The sequence below is a fragment of the Epinephelus moara genome, chromosome 8, assembly GCF_006386435.1.
Source record: "Epinephelus moara isolate mb chromosome 8, YSFRI_EMoa_1.0, whole genome shotgun sequence".
NCBI lineage: Eukaryota > Metazoa > Chordata > Actinopteri > Perciformes > Serranidae > Epinephelus > Epinephelus moara.
The window spans coordinates 42275178-42291062 of NC_065513.1; the positions used below are offsets into that span (position 1 = coordinate 42275178).

Below are 15885 nucleotides of genomic sequence, written 5' to 3' on the forward strand. Positions count from 1 at the left end.
GGTGAAACCCTTGAGATGTTATACACCTTTATGTGATGAGCCACGCCCTCCGCAATATTCATTGCCTTATAGAAGCTCAGTTTTAGTAAGTTTTCCAACTTTTGCCAAGAGGGAACTTTAGATATTGGTCCCCTAGATTATTTCACCCAGTTTCATGCAGATCGCTCAAACTTCCTAGGAAGAGATCCATTTGAAGTGTTTTTCAAAAAATTCAAAATGGCCTAAAATCTATATAAGCGGAAGTTATGGGTTCTTGAGGCAAATGTGTTCCTCATGAGGAGAGGCATCTCTGTGCAAAGTTTCATGTCTCTACGACATACGAGGCAGTGGATAGAGACGCACCCCGGATGGGCGGGGCTGGAAGGTCCGCTCACCCACCGCCCAACGCAGACCCCGAATTACCCCGACCAACACACAGGAGAGAGCGGCCAGTCCCCCATCGAGACCCCATAGCAGAGGGCCCAAAAACCACAGCTGGTCAGGAGGCAGAACTCCGGCAGGAACCCGCAGACCCCCCAGGGCGCCACCCAGCCCACCCGCCACAGGGCCACGGGACCCCCCCACACACACACACCGGGAACCTAGCGACACCACCATGATGTAAATGGTCTCCCTGGCTCCAACTCACAGCCCGGGAGGGCCGGGCCCCACGAGCCATACCATGCGTATCTACAGTGTGTGTGTTGACCCACCACCCCCCCTCTTACTATGATTCTCCGATCCCTGACGGAGAAAAATTAACCCTCTATTTTTTTCTCTTCAACAACAAGCACACGTGGTTACTTTTAGCCAACATACACACATGGTTGGGTTTAGGAACCTTACGGGACGTGAAAACCCACCCTCCCGGGTGAACATCAGCCCCTACCGCCAACCCTACTCAGACTTCTGCTGCCTTAAGTTTCGTTGTTCTCCTGCTACATTTCCCCCCGTGCTGCCAGGCGCCATTAAACAATAATGGAGAACGACCGCGAATCTTGCCGGCATGAAAGGATGGCTTTTTTCATCTGTGTCTGACATCAGAAGTCACTGACCAAGCACCGGTTTTTGACTTCGGTTGCATTTCTACACACCAGACCTTTTATGGAGTATTTTTACTCTGTCATTTGGACATTTTATTAAAATGATCTGAATACTTCGTTCACCTCTACGCCTCATAGACATCTGAAATGTGACAGTGGGTCAGAAGCCAAAAAGGTTTGGTCTTCAAACATGTATTGTGTTTTATATATCAAATGTTTTTCTAAAGTCTAAATGGAGTAAGTACAACATTTACAGCTGAGGAAAAACTGAAGCAGAACATGGAAATACATGATATAAAGCTCATGTACCTTTAAACTGTACTTTAGCACAGTACTTGAGTAAATGTACTCGGTTACTTTCCACCTCTGGAAAATAAATCCTTGTACAGACAGAGACAGAGTTACATAATGAGTCAGGGGAAAGAGGCTGATGCAAGTTTATTTGTGTATTCCTATAAAAGAAAGTGATGTATTGACACTTGTTTCACTGCGAGTGTGTGTGTGTGTGTGTGTGTGTGTGTGTGTGTGTGTGAGTGTGTGTTGCCTCTTTGTTCCACTCACAAACAGTGTTTTGGTGCATTGTAAATGAAGCACAGACGTGTCTTTGTGCGGTGTGAATGGACAGCGGCCCGGCGGAGTGCAGAGTTTAAGAAAAGACAACGAATGTCTGCTGACAGGACAACGGCTCTCTGTGCTGCTCTTCTTCTGCTGTTTGACTCCACAGTTGTTCACGATTTAAAGCTGAATTTCACCCATGATGCATCTGAAGGCCGGGCATTCAGTCCAGTTAGACACTTTGGGACAGTAAACAAATCAGTGTGGGATGTCAGTGCATCTGTGATCTGTGATAAAAACACAGTGAACAGTTTTACATTTTGCTTTAGAAATGACAAAAATCTCTCTGAATCATGAGCGCTGAGGGGCGGAGGTCAGCTCCAACTTGCTCCACCCAGAGATGAACTCTTGACACTGTCTGGTACTGTCTTTGGATGTGTGTCAATTACAGAAACAGATAAGCATTTTGGGAAATCGTGCAGTATGCCGTCCCCTCCTGAGTCAGTTTCATCTCTGTGAGCTCAGTACAGAGAAAGATCCAGCCAGCCTGCTCCCCGACCCAGGGTGTTAAATATGCAGCTTGGTCAGTGGCTGTCAGTATCTGATTCTGAGGCACAAGACACCTTTAAGCGCTGCATGAGATGCACCTGGCTTTTAACTGACTCCAGTCTGAACCCATCCACAGCAGTGGCGTCGTATAAAGAGAAACAAAGTACAAGGTGTCAACAAACTCAGGATTTTAACCCAGGAAGCGGCTGTTTGTGTCTCGTATGGAACATTGCCCCCCCCCCAACGTCTCCTTATACGGTTCATATGTGTGATATTCATAGGAATGTTATGTGCTCGCAGTCAGTCAGTACGTTGGTCAGTCAGCGGGACAGTGATGACTGTGCCTGTGTGAGTCTCTGTTAATTAATTTTAATAATTCACGTTAATGTTGCAGCTCGTTGTTTGACTGGTTCATGGAGGCACTTCAGAAACATTACAATATGATATCCTACGTAAATATACACACAACAGTTCATATGATATCCTACGAATAAGTGCCCTACTAGTGACATTACGTCCTTAACATAAAGTTACGGAGGTTAGGTTTAGGCAAAAAAAGAAACCATGGTGACGAGGCAAGCTTAAAATGACTCAAAGTTTACCACATGGTTCCGAACACCAGTCTCCTGAGGGAAGTCCTGTGTTTTGTGACCCATCCACCACCCCGACCTCCAACCTCATGGGATCACTTCCTTCTTTATTTTCACTCCTGTCAGCGCATTGGTCACGTGATCGCAGCCTTCCAAAATTTCTGGGTTGTGCACAAATTACGGGCTCATGATTACGTGGGATATTTACAAATTTTGGTGGATTATTTTTCCTTGGAAGACTTACAGTGCATGAGCCTGTTTTTTAAACTATGTTAACCTCATATGACATGTCTTGTCGCTAACTTGCTTAAATTACATTAAACTAGTCCGTACCCATTGAGTACAGCATACCATACCATGACTTAGTCATACCAAAAATTAGAAAGAAACACCAACATTGGTCCACAGGGGGAGCCACAGCGATCGGTCGCATTTTAGCCATTTTGAAGCATTTTTCTGTTGTTATAGCGCCACCCAGTTGCCAATTAGAGTTAAATTTCTCCAGTCACCTTGAGGCGTCCTGTTCTACATATCTACCAAGTTTAGTAAAAATCCATATGGCGGTTAGGCCTAGATAAGAAATGAGCTCTCTAGCGCCCCCATTTTGTTTGATGGGGTCAATAATGGAGGGGTCCCCTCAGATTATGTGTGGTCATATGCCTACAAAGTTGCGTGGTGATGGGTGAAACCCTTGAGATGTTATACACCTTTATGTGATGAGCCACGCCCTCCGCAATATTCATTGCCTTATAGAAGCTCAGTTTTAGTAAGTTTTCCAACTTTTGCCAAGAGGGAACTTTAGATATTGGTCCCTAGATTATGTTCACCCAGTTTCATGCAGATCGCTCAAACTTCCTAGGAAGAGATCCATTTGAAGTGTTTTTCAAAAAATTCAAAATGGCGGAAAATCTATATAAGCGGAAGTTATGGGTTCTTGAGGCAAATGTGTTCCTCATGAGGAGAGGCATCTCTGTGCAAAGTTTCATGTCTCTACGACATACGGGGCATGAGATATGCCCATTCAAAGTTTGCAATTTCAATGGGTTGCTATAGCGCCCCCCTTTGGCCAATTGATGTAATATTGCTTCATTGGCATCCTCCCATGACCCTCTACCACTGTGCCAAATTTCACATGGATTGACCAAGTCAGTGAGGAGAAAAACGTGGAACAGACACGCACACACACACACAGTTTTCGTCATTATATAGTAAGATTACTAATTACATTCTTTCTAACATAACCAAGTAGTTTGGGTTGCCCAAACCTAAAGTAGTTTTGGTGATGAAACCAACGTCTCCTGTTAACACAGAAGTTTATTTTGAAAAGACAGTGTGCATGTTATAAACAGAAATTAGTACTCTGTCCCTGAGCGACCAAAACTGTCACTAAAGGGGAACCTAGAGCTTTATAGTTTGAAGATTAAGGCCTCAGACTGAGCTGCTGGATTAGACAAGTTGGGAGTGAGAAGGTGTTGATCCAGAAGGTGTTTAGCCTAGCTTAGCACAAAGACTAGAAGCGGGGGGAAACTGTTAGCCTTACTCAGTTTAAGGGAAAAAAAACTTCCCAAATGAATTATTATAATAGTAGTGACATTATTTCAGGGCCATATTGCCTCTGGATAAATGTAATGTCCTGACAGTTTGTAACAGCATTTTTTTATTGTTGAAGAAAATGAGTTTAAACAGTGATCAATTCACCATGTTTCTTGCACTTTTTGGCACCTTGTATGATATGGAATGCGCATATCTATTGTATATTTGGTATTGTGTTGTATCGTATTGTATGTTCTGTGTTGTGGCTGCAGCATGGGCGAACGGCCCAGAACAAATTTCTCACTTTGTGAGACAATAAAGTTAATCTTGAATCTTGAATCTTGAATCTGATTTGTCATTTGGACTTGCCATAATAGGCTCTCACGACAGCAAATTTAGCAAGTATTCACGTCTATTTCTGTTGCTCTACGTGAATTCACCACCTTTATATTTTCACTGTAAGATGATTAAAAAACATTCAGTCAAACTCGACAGGACTCCATATCAGCCGATTTATCTGCTGGCTTTAACATAAAAAAATAAATAAAATAAAAACAACTTATTTGCATCTGCACCTCCATCATCTCCCTCCTGTCTCCTTCTCAAAATAATTAGTCTATATTTAGCTGAGGAAATAAATACCCGTCAGTCTAATAGGTCCCCGGGGCAGAAACATAATCAAACACTGCTGAGATCTCAGGGGACGGGCCACAGTTCTGAATAGAAACGATGAGAGTTTCTGCAGATGAGGGTACAACAACATTCCTCAGATGACTCCGAGGCAAAGAAAACATTTTTTTCTGTTTCACAGGACAAAGTGAAAATTAAATGTTTGCAGCTGCTGGGCTCACTGGTGACTTAAAGTCTCACATTATTATATAACTGTCTGCAAAATGTACGACTACATCTCTCAGGCAGGACATAATGTACGACCTGGCTGAGACCAGCACCCTGAGCAGGAATACGCAGGTCGCTGTAATCATGAATACAATGTCAGGTTCTTCTTTAAAAAGCTCCGATAACCAGGTTAACTAACAGCCACAGGCTGTACTTTCCTGTGTTACTGTGTGTCATCTTTTGAAACAGCAGTAAGTCAGTTCCTGCACTTCATCATTCAGTATCTCAGATCAGAGTGACTCAACAATGGGGTCAGGACCTGCAGGGCAGCCGGATATTAAGACGAATTACAGGAAGTTAGGCAGTTAGACTTTATAATAAAAGCTGCAGAGAAGTTTGAGATACAGTTTGAGATACTGCACCCGCTGTGCTCTTAACCCTGTTTTATATGTGACTGCAAAATAGACACAAACATTCTCTGAACCTATCAGCAAAATATTGCCACTGTACATTTCTGCAAAACATGGACATGCTAATTTATATATTATTATGTAGCAGGTTTGTTGAAACGTTATGTTTTGACAATGCTATGATTTGGGAACAGATCATGTTTGGGCTTAAAATACACGGTTTTGGTGTCACAATCACGGCTGGAGAAGCTGTCGATGTCTCGGTAAAAATCATTGTTCTCATGCCACTATCCTGCTGGAAAAACAGAAACAAGTCACTAAAAAACATCCACATTTGGTGCCTAAAGAGTGGCTGGAAACGCAGCTTTGAAAACAGCTGGTTTTGTCAGGGTTTGGCTTGAGGACGTGAACACCGCTCTCCTGGGTAAAAGTCGGTGTTTGTTGGACCGACGCTGGGCACTGTTAAACTTTAACAGCCACCAGCAGCTCATTATGCCGAAGTTAAATGACACCTTTTCACCACGTTTCTGTCTGATGCCGCAAGTCACTGCCCAAGCAACAGATTTCGACAACTTTGAAGTGAGACCAGGTTGGCAAGTTTGACCTGAAGGTGGCGCAAAATGAAATCATAAAAGATCAAAAAAGTTATTAGGTTCAGACCTAGTGCAAACTAAACTTGACTGCCGGTTTGTGCAGTCAGTGTTCATTCTGCCAAACACAGCTGATGAACCAGCTGCAGAGATGATAGCATTTAGCTAGCTACTGTAGCAACATATGCACAGTGTGTGTGTGAACATTTGGCCTCTGACTGATCTGAAATCTCACCAAGAACTCCAGTTGTCTCTGTTACTTCCCTCCAGATCCACTCTCCATTTGTCATGCCTCTAAATGAATTCGTTCAGCAGCTGTGGTCACGTTTTCATCTCAATTTGTATCATCCGAGGCAGATTTGTGTCCACTCACATCTCTGTATGGATGTTACATGCAATCGTTCTGCTTTTAAAATGTAAAGATCAACGTCTGAATGAAAGTCAAGGCAATTTTTATCCGACAGATATTAAATTTCACTCTAAATGATTAGTTTGATTCATATTTGGCGATTGTGTTGAAGTAATTATCTGTATTCATGATGTCGTCATTTACACGTTGAGACTAAAACTCATTATAGAATGGTCTCTTTAATGATGACGATGTTTCTGTGAACCCTTGTTAACGTCCTCCTGCTCTCCAGGTTTCAAATGGTTCGGGAGCCTCACCAACCTTTCCGCCCGCCGCCCGTCAGAGAAGACCAACATCAAGGCAATCCCAGAGCATGATGGGAGCCTCGATGGTGCCAAATCAGCAGCGGGGGAGCAAGCGGTGGATGACATGGGGGACTGCCTCCACAGCCCCAGCTACGCCCGCTCCAGCGAGATGTACACACATGTGGGCACTGTGCCCCGCAGCCAGAAGTTGAAGAGCTGCAAGGGGCTGAAGGAGAAGAAGAAGAAGAAAGAGGAGGAGGAGGAGGAGAGGGTGAGTGGAGGGCAGAGCCAGTGGAAGGCGGGGGAACATGTCCGAGACTCCCCTCTGCTCAGTGCCCTGTCCAGCCTCAGTGTGACCAGCCTGGACCGGCCTGTTTCTGCCCGGCCGCTGCCCGCCACCCCGACACTCAGCCGGGCTTCACCTTTGACCTCAGCACCCGAGTCTTGCTTCTGTGATCCTCCAGCGGACCCCATTAGGAGCCAGGGGTCTTTTTTACAGAGCAGGGATGCTTTAGAATCAGGTAGAGCTATGGAGCCCTCAAACATGGCAACTAACGGCCCCAAAGTGGCTCCGTCGCAGGATGTGTATGTGCCGATGGACCCGATAGCTGAAGCAGCTCGCAGCCACATGGGCGAGCAAACAGAGAGGCGGCGAGGCGTCACCAGCACACAGGAAACCACAAGGACTGTGAACGGCTCGCAGGAAGTGAAGCGTGTTGACAGGTGAGAAAGTGAATTTATGACACTTTGAGAAAGATGCAGCGACGGTCCCAAAAATAGTCTGTGGTTTGTTTTTTTATAGTCTGCTCTTTAAACTTTAGTTCAGAGGATATACAGCATGGGTTAAAGCTACAGATCTCCTTCCTGTCAACTCTCATGTAGGTTTAAGTCTTATTTTCTCATGAATCTGTAGTTGTGGTGAGATTATTTCAACTTGTTTCAACTGCAAATCAGCTTGTTTTAAGAATTTAAGAACTGAGTGACTTGATACTGGACAGAATAAGGCTGCCTGCTGCACTGGTTAAATTTATAATTTTTTATTTTTATCACAGTATCTTGTTATTTTGTGGCACTAGAAATCTTTTTAAACACAAACATATTAAGGGAACATTTAAACTCCAAGTACGTGGTCCAGAAATAATCTTACAATTCAGTGTTAAAAATATCATTTTTAATACATATTATTTATTTAAAACTTTAGACTCTATTTTGAATATTAACAGTAATGAATAACACCACCAATAAAGATAAGGAACTAAATAATATAACAAAACCCTATTGCTGTTTTAATACCAGTTGTATATAATTCATCTTATTTTATCGTATAATTTGACTAAAAAATAATCACATGAAATTAATCATGAGCTGATACGTGTTACTATTAGGGACTGTTCGTTACTTATAAAAGGGACGGGGGTGGTGCAGAGAGGGGGAGGCATGTCAAATAATTTATCAAACACTGAGGAGGGACTTATGCTTTGTTTATTTTGGCTGATGGGAGGGGCATAAAACTTTAAAATGGTTGTATCTGTACTTATTTTACTACAGATATTTTGTTTTAAAAGAAAACATGCCTTCCAAACCTGTCAGGATTTTCTAAAAATGACCAAAATGACAACTTTAAAAACAGGAATTGTCATTGGATTTTCACATTTCCGACAGTATCTCATTTAAAAATAAACCATTTGCATGAACTAACCAGCACGACAAGTGTGAAAAACCAAAAAAAAATTTTTAACTCCAGGATTTCGTCTGCAACTTTTAACTATCCTCTGCAGCTATTAATCATGGACATAAAGATTTTAGATTTCATATTATTTAATTTATGCAATTTGTATTTTTGTAATATTTTCATCCTTATTGTAGCGCTCTTTTTTTTTTTTTTGTTTGCTTTTTGTATCTTGCGTCTGACTCTTGAGCTGCTGTAACGTGAATTTTCCCACTGTGGGATTATAAAGTCTTATCTCTGAAGCTCAAGGAAAAATATTTGTAGCTTTAGGGACTTTTAAAAAATAGATAAATAAATTAATAAGTTAACAAAAAATAATTAAAACAAAGTCACACCCCTCCCCCTCCTCTGATAAGTAAAGAACAGTCCCTTGCAGTTTACTATGATTTCAAAAAGTTGAAATATTATTAGAATAAAGTCGCAATAAAACAAGAAAAAGTCATGAAAATAAAATAAAGTTTCAATAAACAGCTGCCCTGACATACATCATCATTAAGATACATTAAATTCAGTAGTAGTTGTGAGAGCGGACATGCGCAGTAGCTCGCTCCTGCCGCCGCGCTTCAGTCAGTCAGCTGGGTCCCTCTGAGCGGCAGTGCGGGTCGGAGCGTGCGGGACAACATGTGTGAAGTCGGGGACGTTAAGTGTCGGTCAGTCCGCTGCGGGGAGGGACAGACAAGGTGAGAGGACTCATATTATAGTTAATGTAAAGTCTGTAGTGTCGGGCTGATACTTTAGAGGACAAATGTGATGCGTTTAAGTGCTCCAGGAGTTTTCTACAAGTTGGACATTTCTTAATATTTGAGCTTGAGTTATTTGTGTTCTGTGTGTAGTTTGTGTGTAGTTTGTGTGTGTGATGCTTTCAGAGCAGAGACAAACGTGTTTTCAGTTAGTTTGATGCCTTTAAACATGAAAAGCTTCAGACCAGTAAAACATTTACAACTAGTCGACTTTGATGAGAGAGGGGGCTGGTCTGCTGTCTGTCTGTCTGTCTGACTGACTGCCTGCCTGTCTGTCGGTCTGTCTGTGTTACATGGAGGAGTGCAGGCTGAAACTGGACCAGGCTGTAAATTACATAAGAGGAGGAATTTGATCCCGCTCTGCTTCCAGTCAGAATAGTGATAAGAGTTTTTTGGCAGAGATGCAGCAGCCTGTTTCACTTCATGCTGTCTGTCTGTCTGTCTGTCTGTCTGTCTGTCTGTCTGTCCTACCTGCTCCTGGCTGACCTGATTTACACCTGACTTTGATCTCTGGCTGTTACAGGAAGCTGTTTGATATGTGACACCAGATATTTTCTCACATCATCTCACAGTGTAGATGTCTCCTTCAGGCTGTGACACTTTTCTGACTTTAGGGACTGTTCTTTACTTCTCAGGCGGACGGGGTGGCTGTGGCGTGAAAGTCAGTGTTGTTCGCTAGTCACTGACATATCCAAGACTGTAATGTATAGCATCAAAATCAATGTTGTTGCTAATCACTGACTGTGAAGTAAAATTAAAACCCCCCAAAAAAACCCAATTCAGTGAAAGTGGAAAATTATATTAATATATGATATTTTATGAAACCTTTTGTGCACATTTCTTTTTGACCTCTGGACACTTCACGAAAAATAAAATGCATCAAAATGAAAACAAAATAAGAAAAATAAAAATTAAAACAAAAGTGTATCATTAATTATCATTTTAGTATGGGAGGAAAAATATAACTGAAAATGAATACTTAATGTTTATGATTAGGACTGAAGTTGGTTAAAAAAATGGAGTCAGTGAAAGTGGAAAATATTATTAATATACAATATTTTGTGAATTTTTTTTTTGATGGAGACATTTTTTGTCCTATAAAGGTACAAAGGGATTCATTTTATTTATTTATTCTTTTAATCTGACACTGCACAGAAAATAAAAATGCACCAAAATCAATAATGGTACTAGTCCTTGACAATGTGTTCTGTTTAAGGAGGAAATAAACATAATGTAAAAATGTAAAGGAAAAAAATGAGGAAGGGCAGGAACATTTGCTCTCTTTGCCTTAGGCTTTCCTTGTATGTGCGTGGAAGGGCAGAGAGGTGCGCTCTCTGAGATGCAGGCTTTCTGCGTAGGCCTGGAGGAAAGGCACAGAGGCCCCAGAACAAAACCATGCCACCAAATATAATACTGCAAAAGGACATAAAGTTTTCTTTGACTAAAATGGTCCTGACTCAAAGAGTTTAAGAGTTTGAACGGGGGTCAGTGGAATGTTTAGTGCAACACCGACATTTTTGTGATATAGTAAACAAGCCAACTATGCAACAGCGTGTTGGAAATGTCCAACAACCTTTTTTGCTTTAACCTTTAAAGTTATCTCGGAGCCTCACTGGGCAAAGCCTCCAGGCAGCTGCTTCTGTGTCTGCAGCTGCCTGTACCGAAACGTCCCCAGAAGTACACTGCGCACTGAATGAATAATAATTAAAAAAAAAAAAGACTGCTCAACTTGATGGACTCTCAGTTGACTGAAGGGTCTCTGACTGATGATCTCTCTCTGGCAAAAACCACTTGGTTATGGTCAGGAAAAAAACATGGTTTAGCTTAAAACAACAGAGTTTTGTGATTCTATCATGGCAGTAAGTGTCTCTGTGAAAAACAACCGCTCTACATTACACTTTCCCCACAGGAAACACACGACATGTCCCTTAAATTCTCCACGTATGGGAGCTGAAAGGCAGCTGGAAACACAACAATGACTTGCTTAAAAAAAAACAACGTTTTTTGTCGTTTGTTGGTCTCATCTGCAGATGGCGGCTGTCTCGCCCAGGTGATGCCATCCACCATCACCTCCAGCTCCTTTAGAAACGTTGATATGACACAGATGAAATGCCCGATTGTCACGTATTCATGGTTCGCAGAAAGGTAGAATGTCAGCATTTATTCTGGCGACTGGTATGAGACAAACTCCTGTCATGTTCTACTCCTGACATGTGACCTCCTGTGGTCGTGCGGAAGTCGAAGGCAGTGTGACGTTACTACTGCAAAACTCCCATGAGGTGGTTCGGGGTGAATGGTTGGATGATCAAAGATCGTGTTTTGCATCCCGTCTTGTACCAACAGTGTCTTTCCTTTAACTTGACTATGTCATTTAGTCTCCTGAGCTGAAGCAGACCTTCACAGAGAGGTGGTGAATCAGGATTCACTTCACAGACGTATTTCAGAGTTCCGTTAGTCACTGACCGGATTCTGAGGAGCTGATCGGTGGTTTCCTGACCTGATGCTACTGTGGTACTTCAGCTCTGACTCATTCATTAAGGGGAAAACAGAAGTGGTTATTGAGGTTTACCTTGACCTTCGTTTGAAAAGTCACCGACTGTGTTTCTTTTTCCACTTTATGTGCCTCTCTGTAGTAAACCTCAGCAGCCTCCGCTCTGCGTGGACGCATGTAGGTGGTGTCATATTTGTTTTGGGTTATTATGGGAGCTTTGAACCACAGAGTGTGTGTGTGTGTGTGTGTGTGTGTAGATGATACGAGTGTGTCTCATGTTGGCTGAAGGAACAGGAAGTGCTGTAAAATTTGATGCTGGTTTGGGGAGCGCGGCCCCCAGGCAGAGGGAGTTCCCCCCTCGCTGAGCTCTCAGAGCAGTTTGTGACCATGATATGACAGAGCTTCAGACACACACATGTGTTATTTAACAGGGGAGAGGTTCACTGTAGTGAAGGCTCACTGTCATGGTCTGACTGATATCTACAGCTGTCCTTCATGAATACAAGAATAAATCTAAGAGTTTATCAGCTGAGCAGGTCGGCTGACGGTCGGCTGTCCTTTTGCACAAACATGAAAACAAACTTGAGGTCAACCACATGACAAAGTAGCACAGTAAAATTACCCTGGTTTCTAGGTGAAATACTCTGAAAACTTGTCGACAAAGGGACGACTGGTAAGGCTGGTTGTCAAACTACTGTCGCTAGAGAAATCTACATCCAGAGCTGTGACTGTTTGGATGGATGAGGACACACAGTTCATGCTGTGTCAGCTGAAAGAGTTAAATATTTTAAAATACACGGATGGGATGCTGCTAGCTAACCGTAGCTAACTTGTTTGTCCATTGTTTGGTCTGTGACGTAATAGGTAAACAGGAAAAAGGTCCAATACTAACAAGATGGAAGGGGGCATATCTCCACCTATCATGGCGGAGTCGCACATACTTGGGTCAATAAATGGATTCCCCTCCCGTGCTTGTATACTGGGACAAGGACAGTAGTCCAGTTAAATGGCCTAGTTGAATTATGTGGTGATAGGTCAAAGGTCAAGGTCACTGTGACTTTGTCTCATTCTTATCATTCGTGATGTCTTAAAAACACAATAATGGAATTCCTTCAAATCTGGCACAAACGTTCACTTTGATTCTATGAACTGATTAGATTTTGGTGGTCAAAGGTCACTGTGACTTTGCATCCATCTCATTCTTGTGACTGTGATATCTCCAAAAAGGACTTTCCTCAAATTTGGCACAAACGTCCACTTGTACTTGAAAATAAACTGATGAGATTTTGGTGCAACTTGACCGGTGTGTGGAGGCATAAAACCTTGAGGTGGTAATTCCAAATATTCTTAATCTATTTAGTTACATTTACTGGGCAGAAAAGCTCTGAGCATCAAAAGCTGTATTTGTATCATTGACTTGTGTCTCATAACTATCTATAAAGGTAGGGTCTGGAGGATTTTCCAGTTGCTGTTTGTAAACACACATTCAAATTTGGCCCCTCCTATCAGGCTCAACTCTCCCGGGTGTACGGAGCCCGGAGGTACAGAAGAAGGCTTCACAGAAGAGGTTCAGGCAAGGCTCGCGCTGGTGCACGCTCGGACACGCTCGGGCACGGCACCTGGCTCTCTCATTGGCTGGGGAAATCTCCGCCCAGAAGCGATCCGAGCTCACAAAAACATCAAAATACAGTTAAAGGGCAGGAGCTCTGCAAACAGAGTCACCACCACACATGAGTAGAAGCCCATAGGTGATGATTAAGCAGGATTTCATTTGTATATGTCTATATTTTGTTTTGTTAGAAAATCCTCCAGATCCTACCTTTAAACCACATTTTGTGAAGCAGTTTGTGCTCCGAGCAGCTGAAGAGCAGCACCATCCAGTTTTATAAACAGGACACATCTAACAAGCTACAAGAATTTCCTCTATTGAGAACATTTTGTCTCTGTTCCCTCAGAGGTCAAACTGCTTGTATCGGTCAGTTCACTTGTCAGAGTTCACCAAACTCTTACTAAATGAATTGACTCAATGTTTAAGTCACAAAGGAGGTCACAGCACACTCTGACATCTCAAGCCAAAAGTTTTGTTTTCCCCCGTCTGCATATCAACACTGAAAACAAACTTTCTAGATCTTGACCCTGGAATGAAATTTACAAAAGGTCCAGTTTCAGTGATTGCATGTGGACGAAAGACCAAATCACGCAGGAAAAGCTACATTTTAAAAAATACCCATGTATGTGTTGACAAGACCTAAAGATGAACTGTTTTCCAACTAACATCGCTTCAGTTTTTTGACAGTAAAGACATTAATTACAAGCCTATGTTTTAAAATTCTGTAGGTATAAAATTAAACCCTAAACATATACTTTATGTGCAGCAATATTTGCAGTTATCAAAGAACTAATACTGTGTGTGGGACCAGTGTTTTACTCATAACGAGGGCCAGATGATGAAATGTTGTTTGATATTTTCCCATGGTCATGAGGAAGTTAATTCATGATGCCAATAAATCAAACCTGTTGTCTTTTGGAGCTCCTCTTACTTCATCATCTGGTTTATGTGCTGATGAAAGAATTATTTCATAATCACAGGAAAACAACAAGTGTTATGAGAAAATAAAATAGCTGCACGTCCTTAACCAGGGTTTAAACTGATCATGAAATCAAGTTTTCTGATGTCACACGATGAGCTCCAAACTGATACAAGCACCAGTTCAGGACATAAAATAAAACATGAGGCTTGCAAGTGAAGCTTTTGAAAGTCAGGGAGATTCTCATGCAATATGTTTTATGTGCGTGCGTGTGTGTGAGTGTGTGTGTGTGTGTGTGTGTGTTTGCTCTCAGAGTTTGTGTTTGGGAACAAAAGGTCACCTCCCCTGATGTTACTCATGGAAATATGCAGCATGTTAAGAAACAGCAGAGTGACCCCGGAAAAAGAAAAAAAAAAGTTCCACATTGCCAACGTTGTCTCACTGACACGACGTATCACTGCTGTCAGAGAGAAACCACACAACTACAGTTTGTTTTTCCCCTTTTTTCTGACATCAGTCCAACATGTTTGTGCTCCTCCGTGTGTGCAGCTGAGTTTTGAGGCTCCTCGAGCCGTCAGACCTGGTGAGGAGCCAGCTGCTGCGATCACTGGACGGACGTCGGGGGAGAAAAGAAGTTTCTTTTGCTTCAGACCTGAAAAACAGATTGTTTGCAGATATGTGGTTTCACACAGCAGCAGAGATATTCCCCGTCCTCCCTGGAGCAGTTTGTTATGTGGGAAGCTGTTGCTGGGTGGTGTCGCATTAACACACTGCTGCTGTCAGAGTTGTGCAACAGGACAGACAGACAGACAGACAGAAAACAGTATGTTCCTACCCTGACTGACTGTACTGCGACTACTGCTACTTTAGGTACTGCTATTACAGTACTTAGAGCAGGGTACAGAACCTAAATACTTTTTTGTTTACAACCACAATGTGTCGGTAAGATTGAGTATTAAAAACAATAAAGTACTGAAAGTTGGCGTCAAATATTTGGACAGATTTCATCATATTTTCATCATTATTTCATTTTATTAAATCAAAATTCTTGACTTCATTTGAGAACTTTCCACAGCAACTTTGCACAGCATTTCTCTCCCTTGTCCCACGTCCCAGATATTGAGCGATGACATTTATTGGCTCTAGTTTTTTCAGAAGTCAAACCACTGCAGGACAGACGCTTTTCTAAAATCTGTCTTTTATCCAGTGGCTGTGAGGACAGCAGGGAAGGCTGTCACCATGGGGCTGCGTTTGATGTCAATCAAACTGCACACATGTAGCGGGTCAAGTGCAGGTGAACCTGTCACTGTCATATACGCTACGCCCAACAGGGAAAATTGGGAGTCACCAGGAAGGCATAAGCTTTGCAGTTTTAGGTGGAATATGATGGAAACCATCACAAAGAGAAAGAAAGTCAGCTGCAGCAAAGACATGGAAGCGACTTGTAACTGAGCCAGTGACAGGTGACTCTCAGAGGTGTTATGCCTCCACACTGGAGATAGCCCATTTTTGGGTTGTCCGTCCGTCTGTTCATCCATCTGTCTGTCCCATCCTTGTGAATCCTCATCTGTCTCATTGTTATGAACATGATATTTCAAGAACATCTTGAGGGAATTTCTTCAACTTTGGCACAAATATTCACTTGGACTCAAGCATG

At 42.4% G+C, this 15885-nt stretch overlaps 1 protein-coding gene across 2 annotated transcripts in view; it reads left to right on the plus strand.

The window, feature by feature from the left end:
* sh2d3cb (SH2 domain containing 3Cb) overlaps window positions 1-15885 on the plus strand; it is a 51573-nt gene that overhangs the window by 1525 nt on the left and 34163 nt on the right. Inside the window, exon 2 of one of the 2 annotated variants that reach the window (XM_050050206.1) lies at window positions 6728-7463. In XM_050050206.1, coding sequence (XP_049906163.1) covers window positions 6728-7463 — 736 coding nt within the window. Of the gene's footprint in view, window positions 1-6727; window positions 7464-8835; window positions 9150-15885 lie in introns of those variants that run through there. The other variant, XM_050050207.1, reaches the window with a different exon arrangement.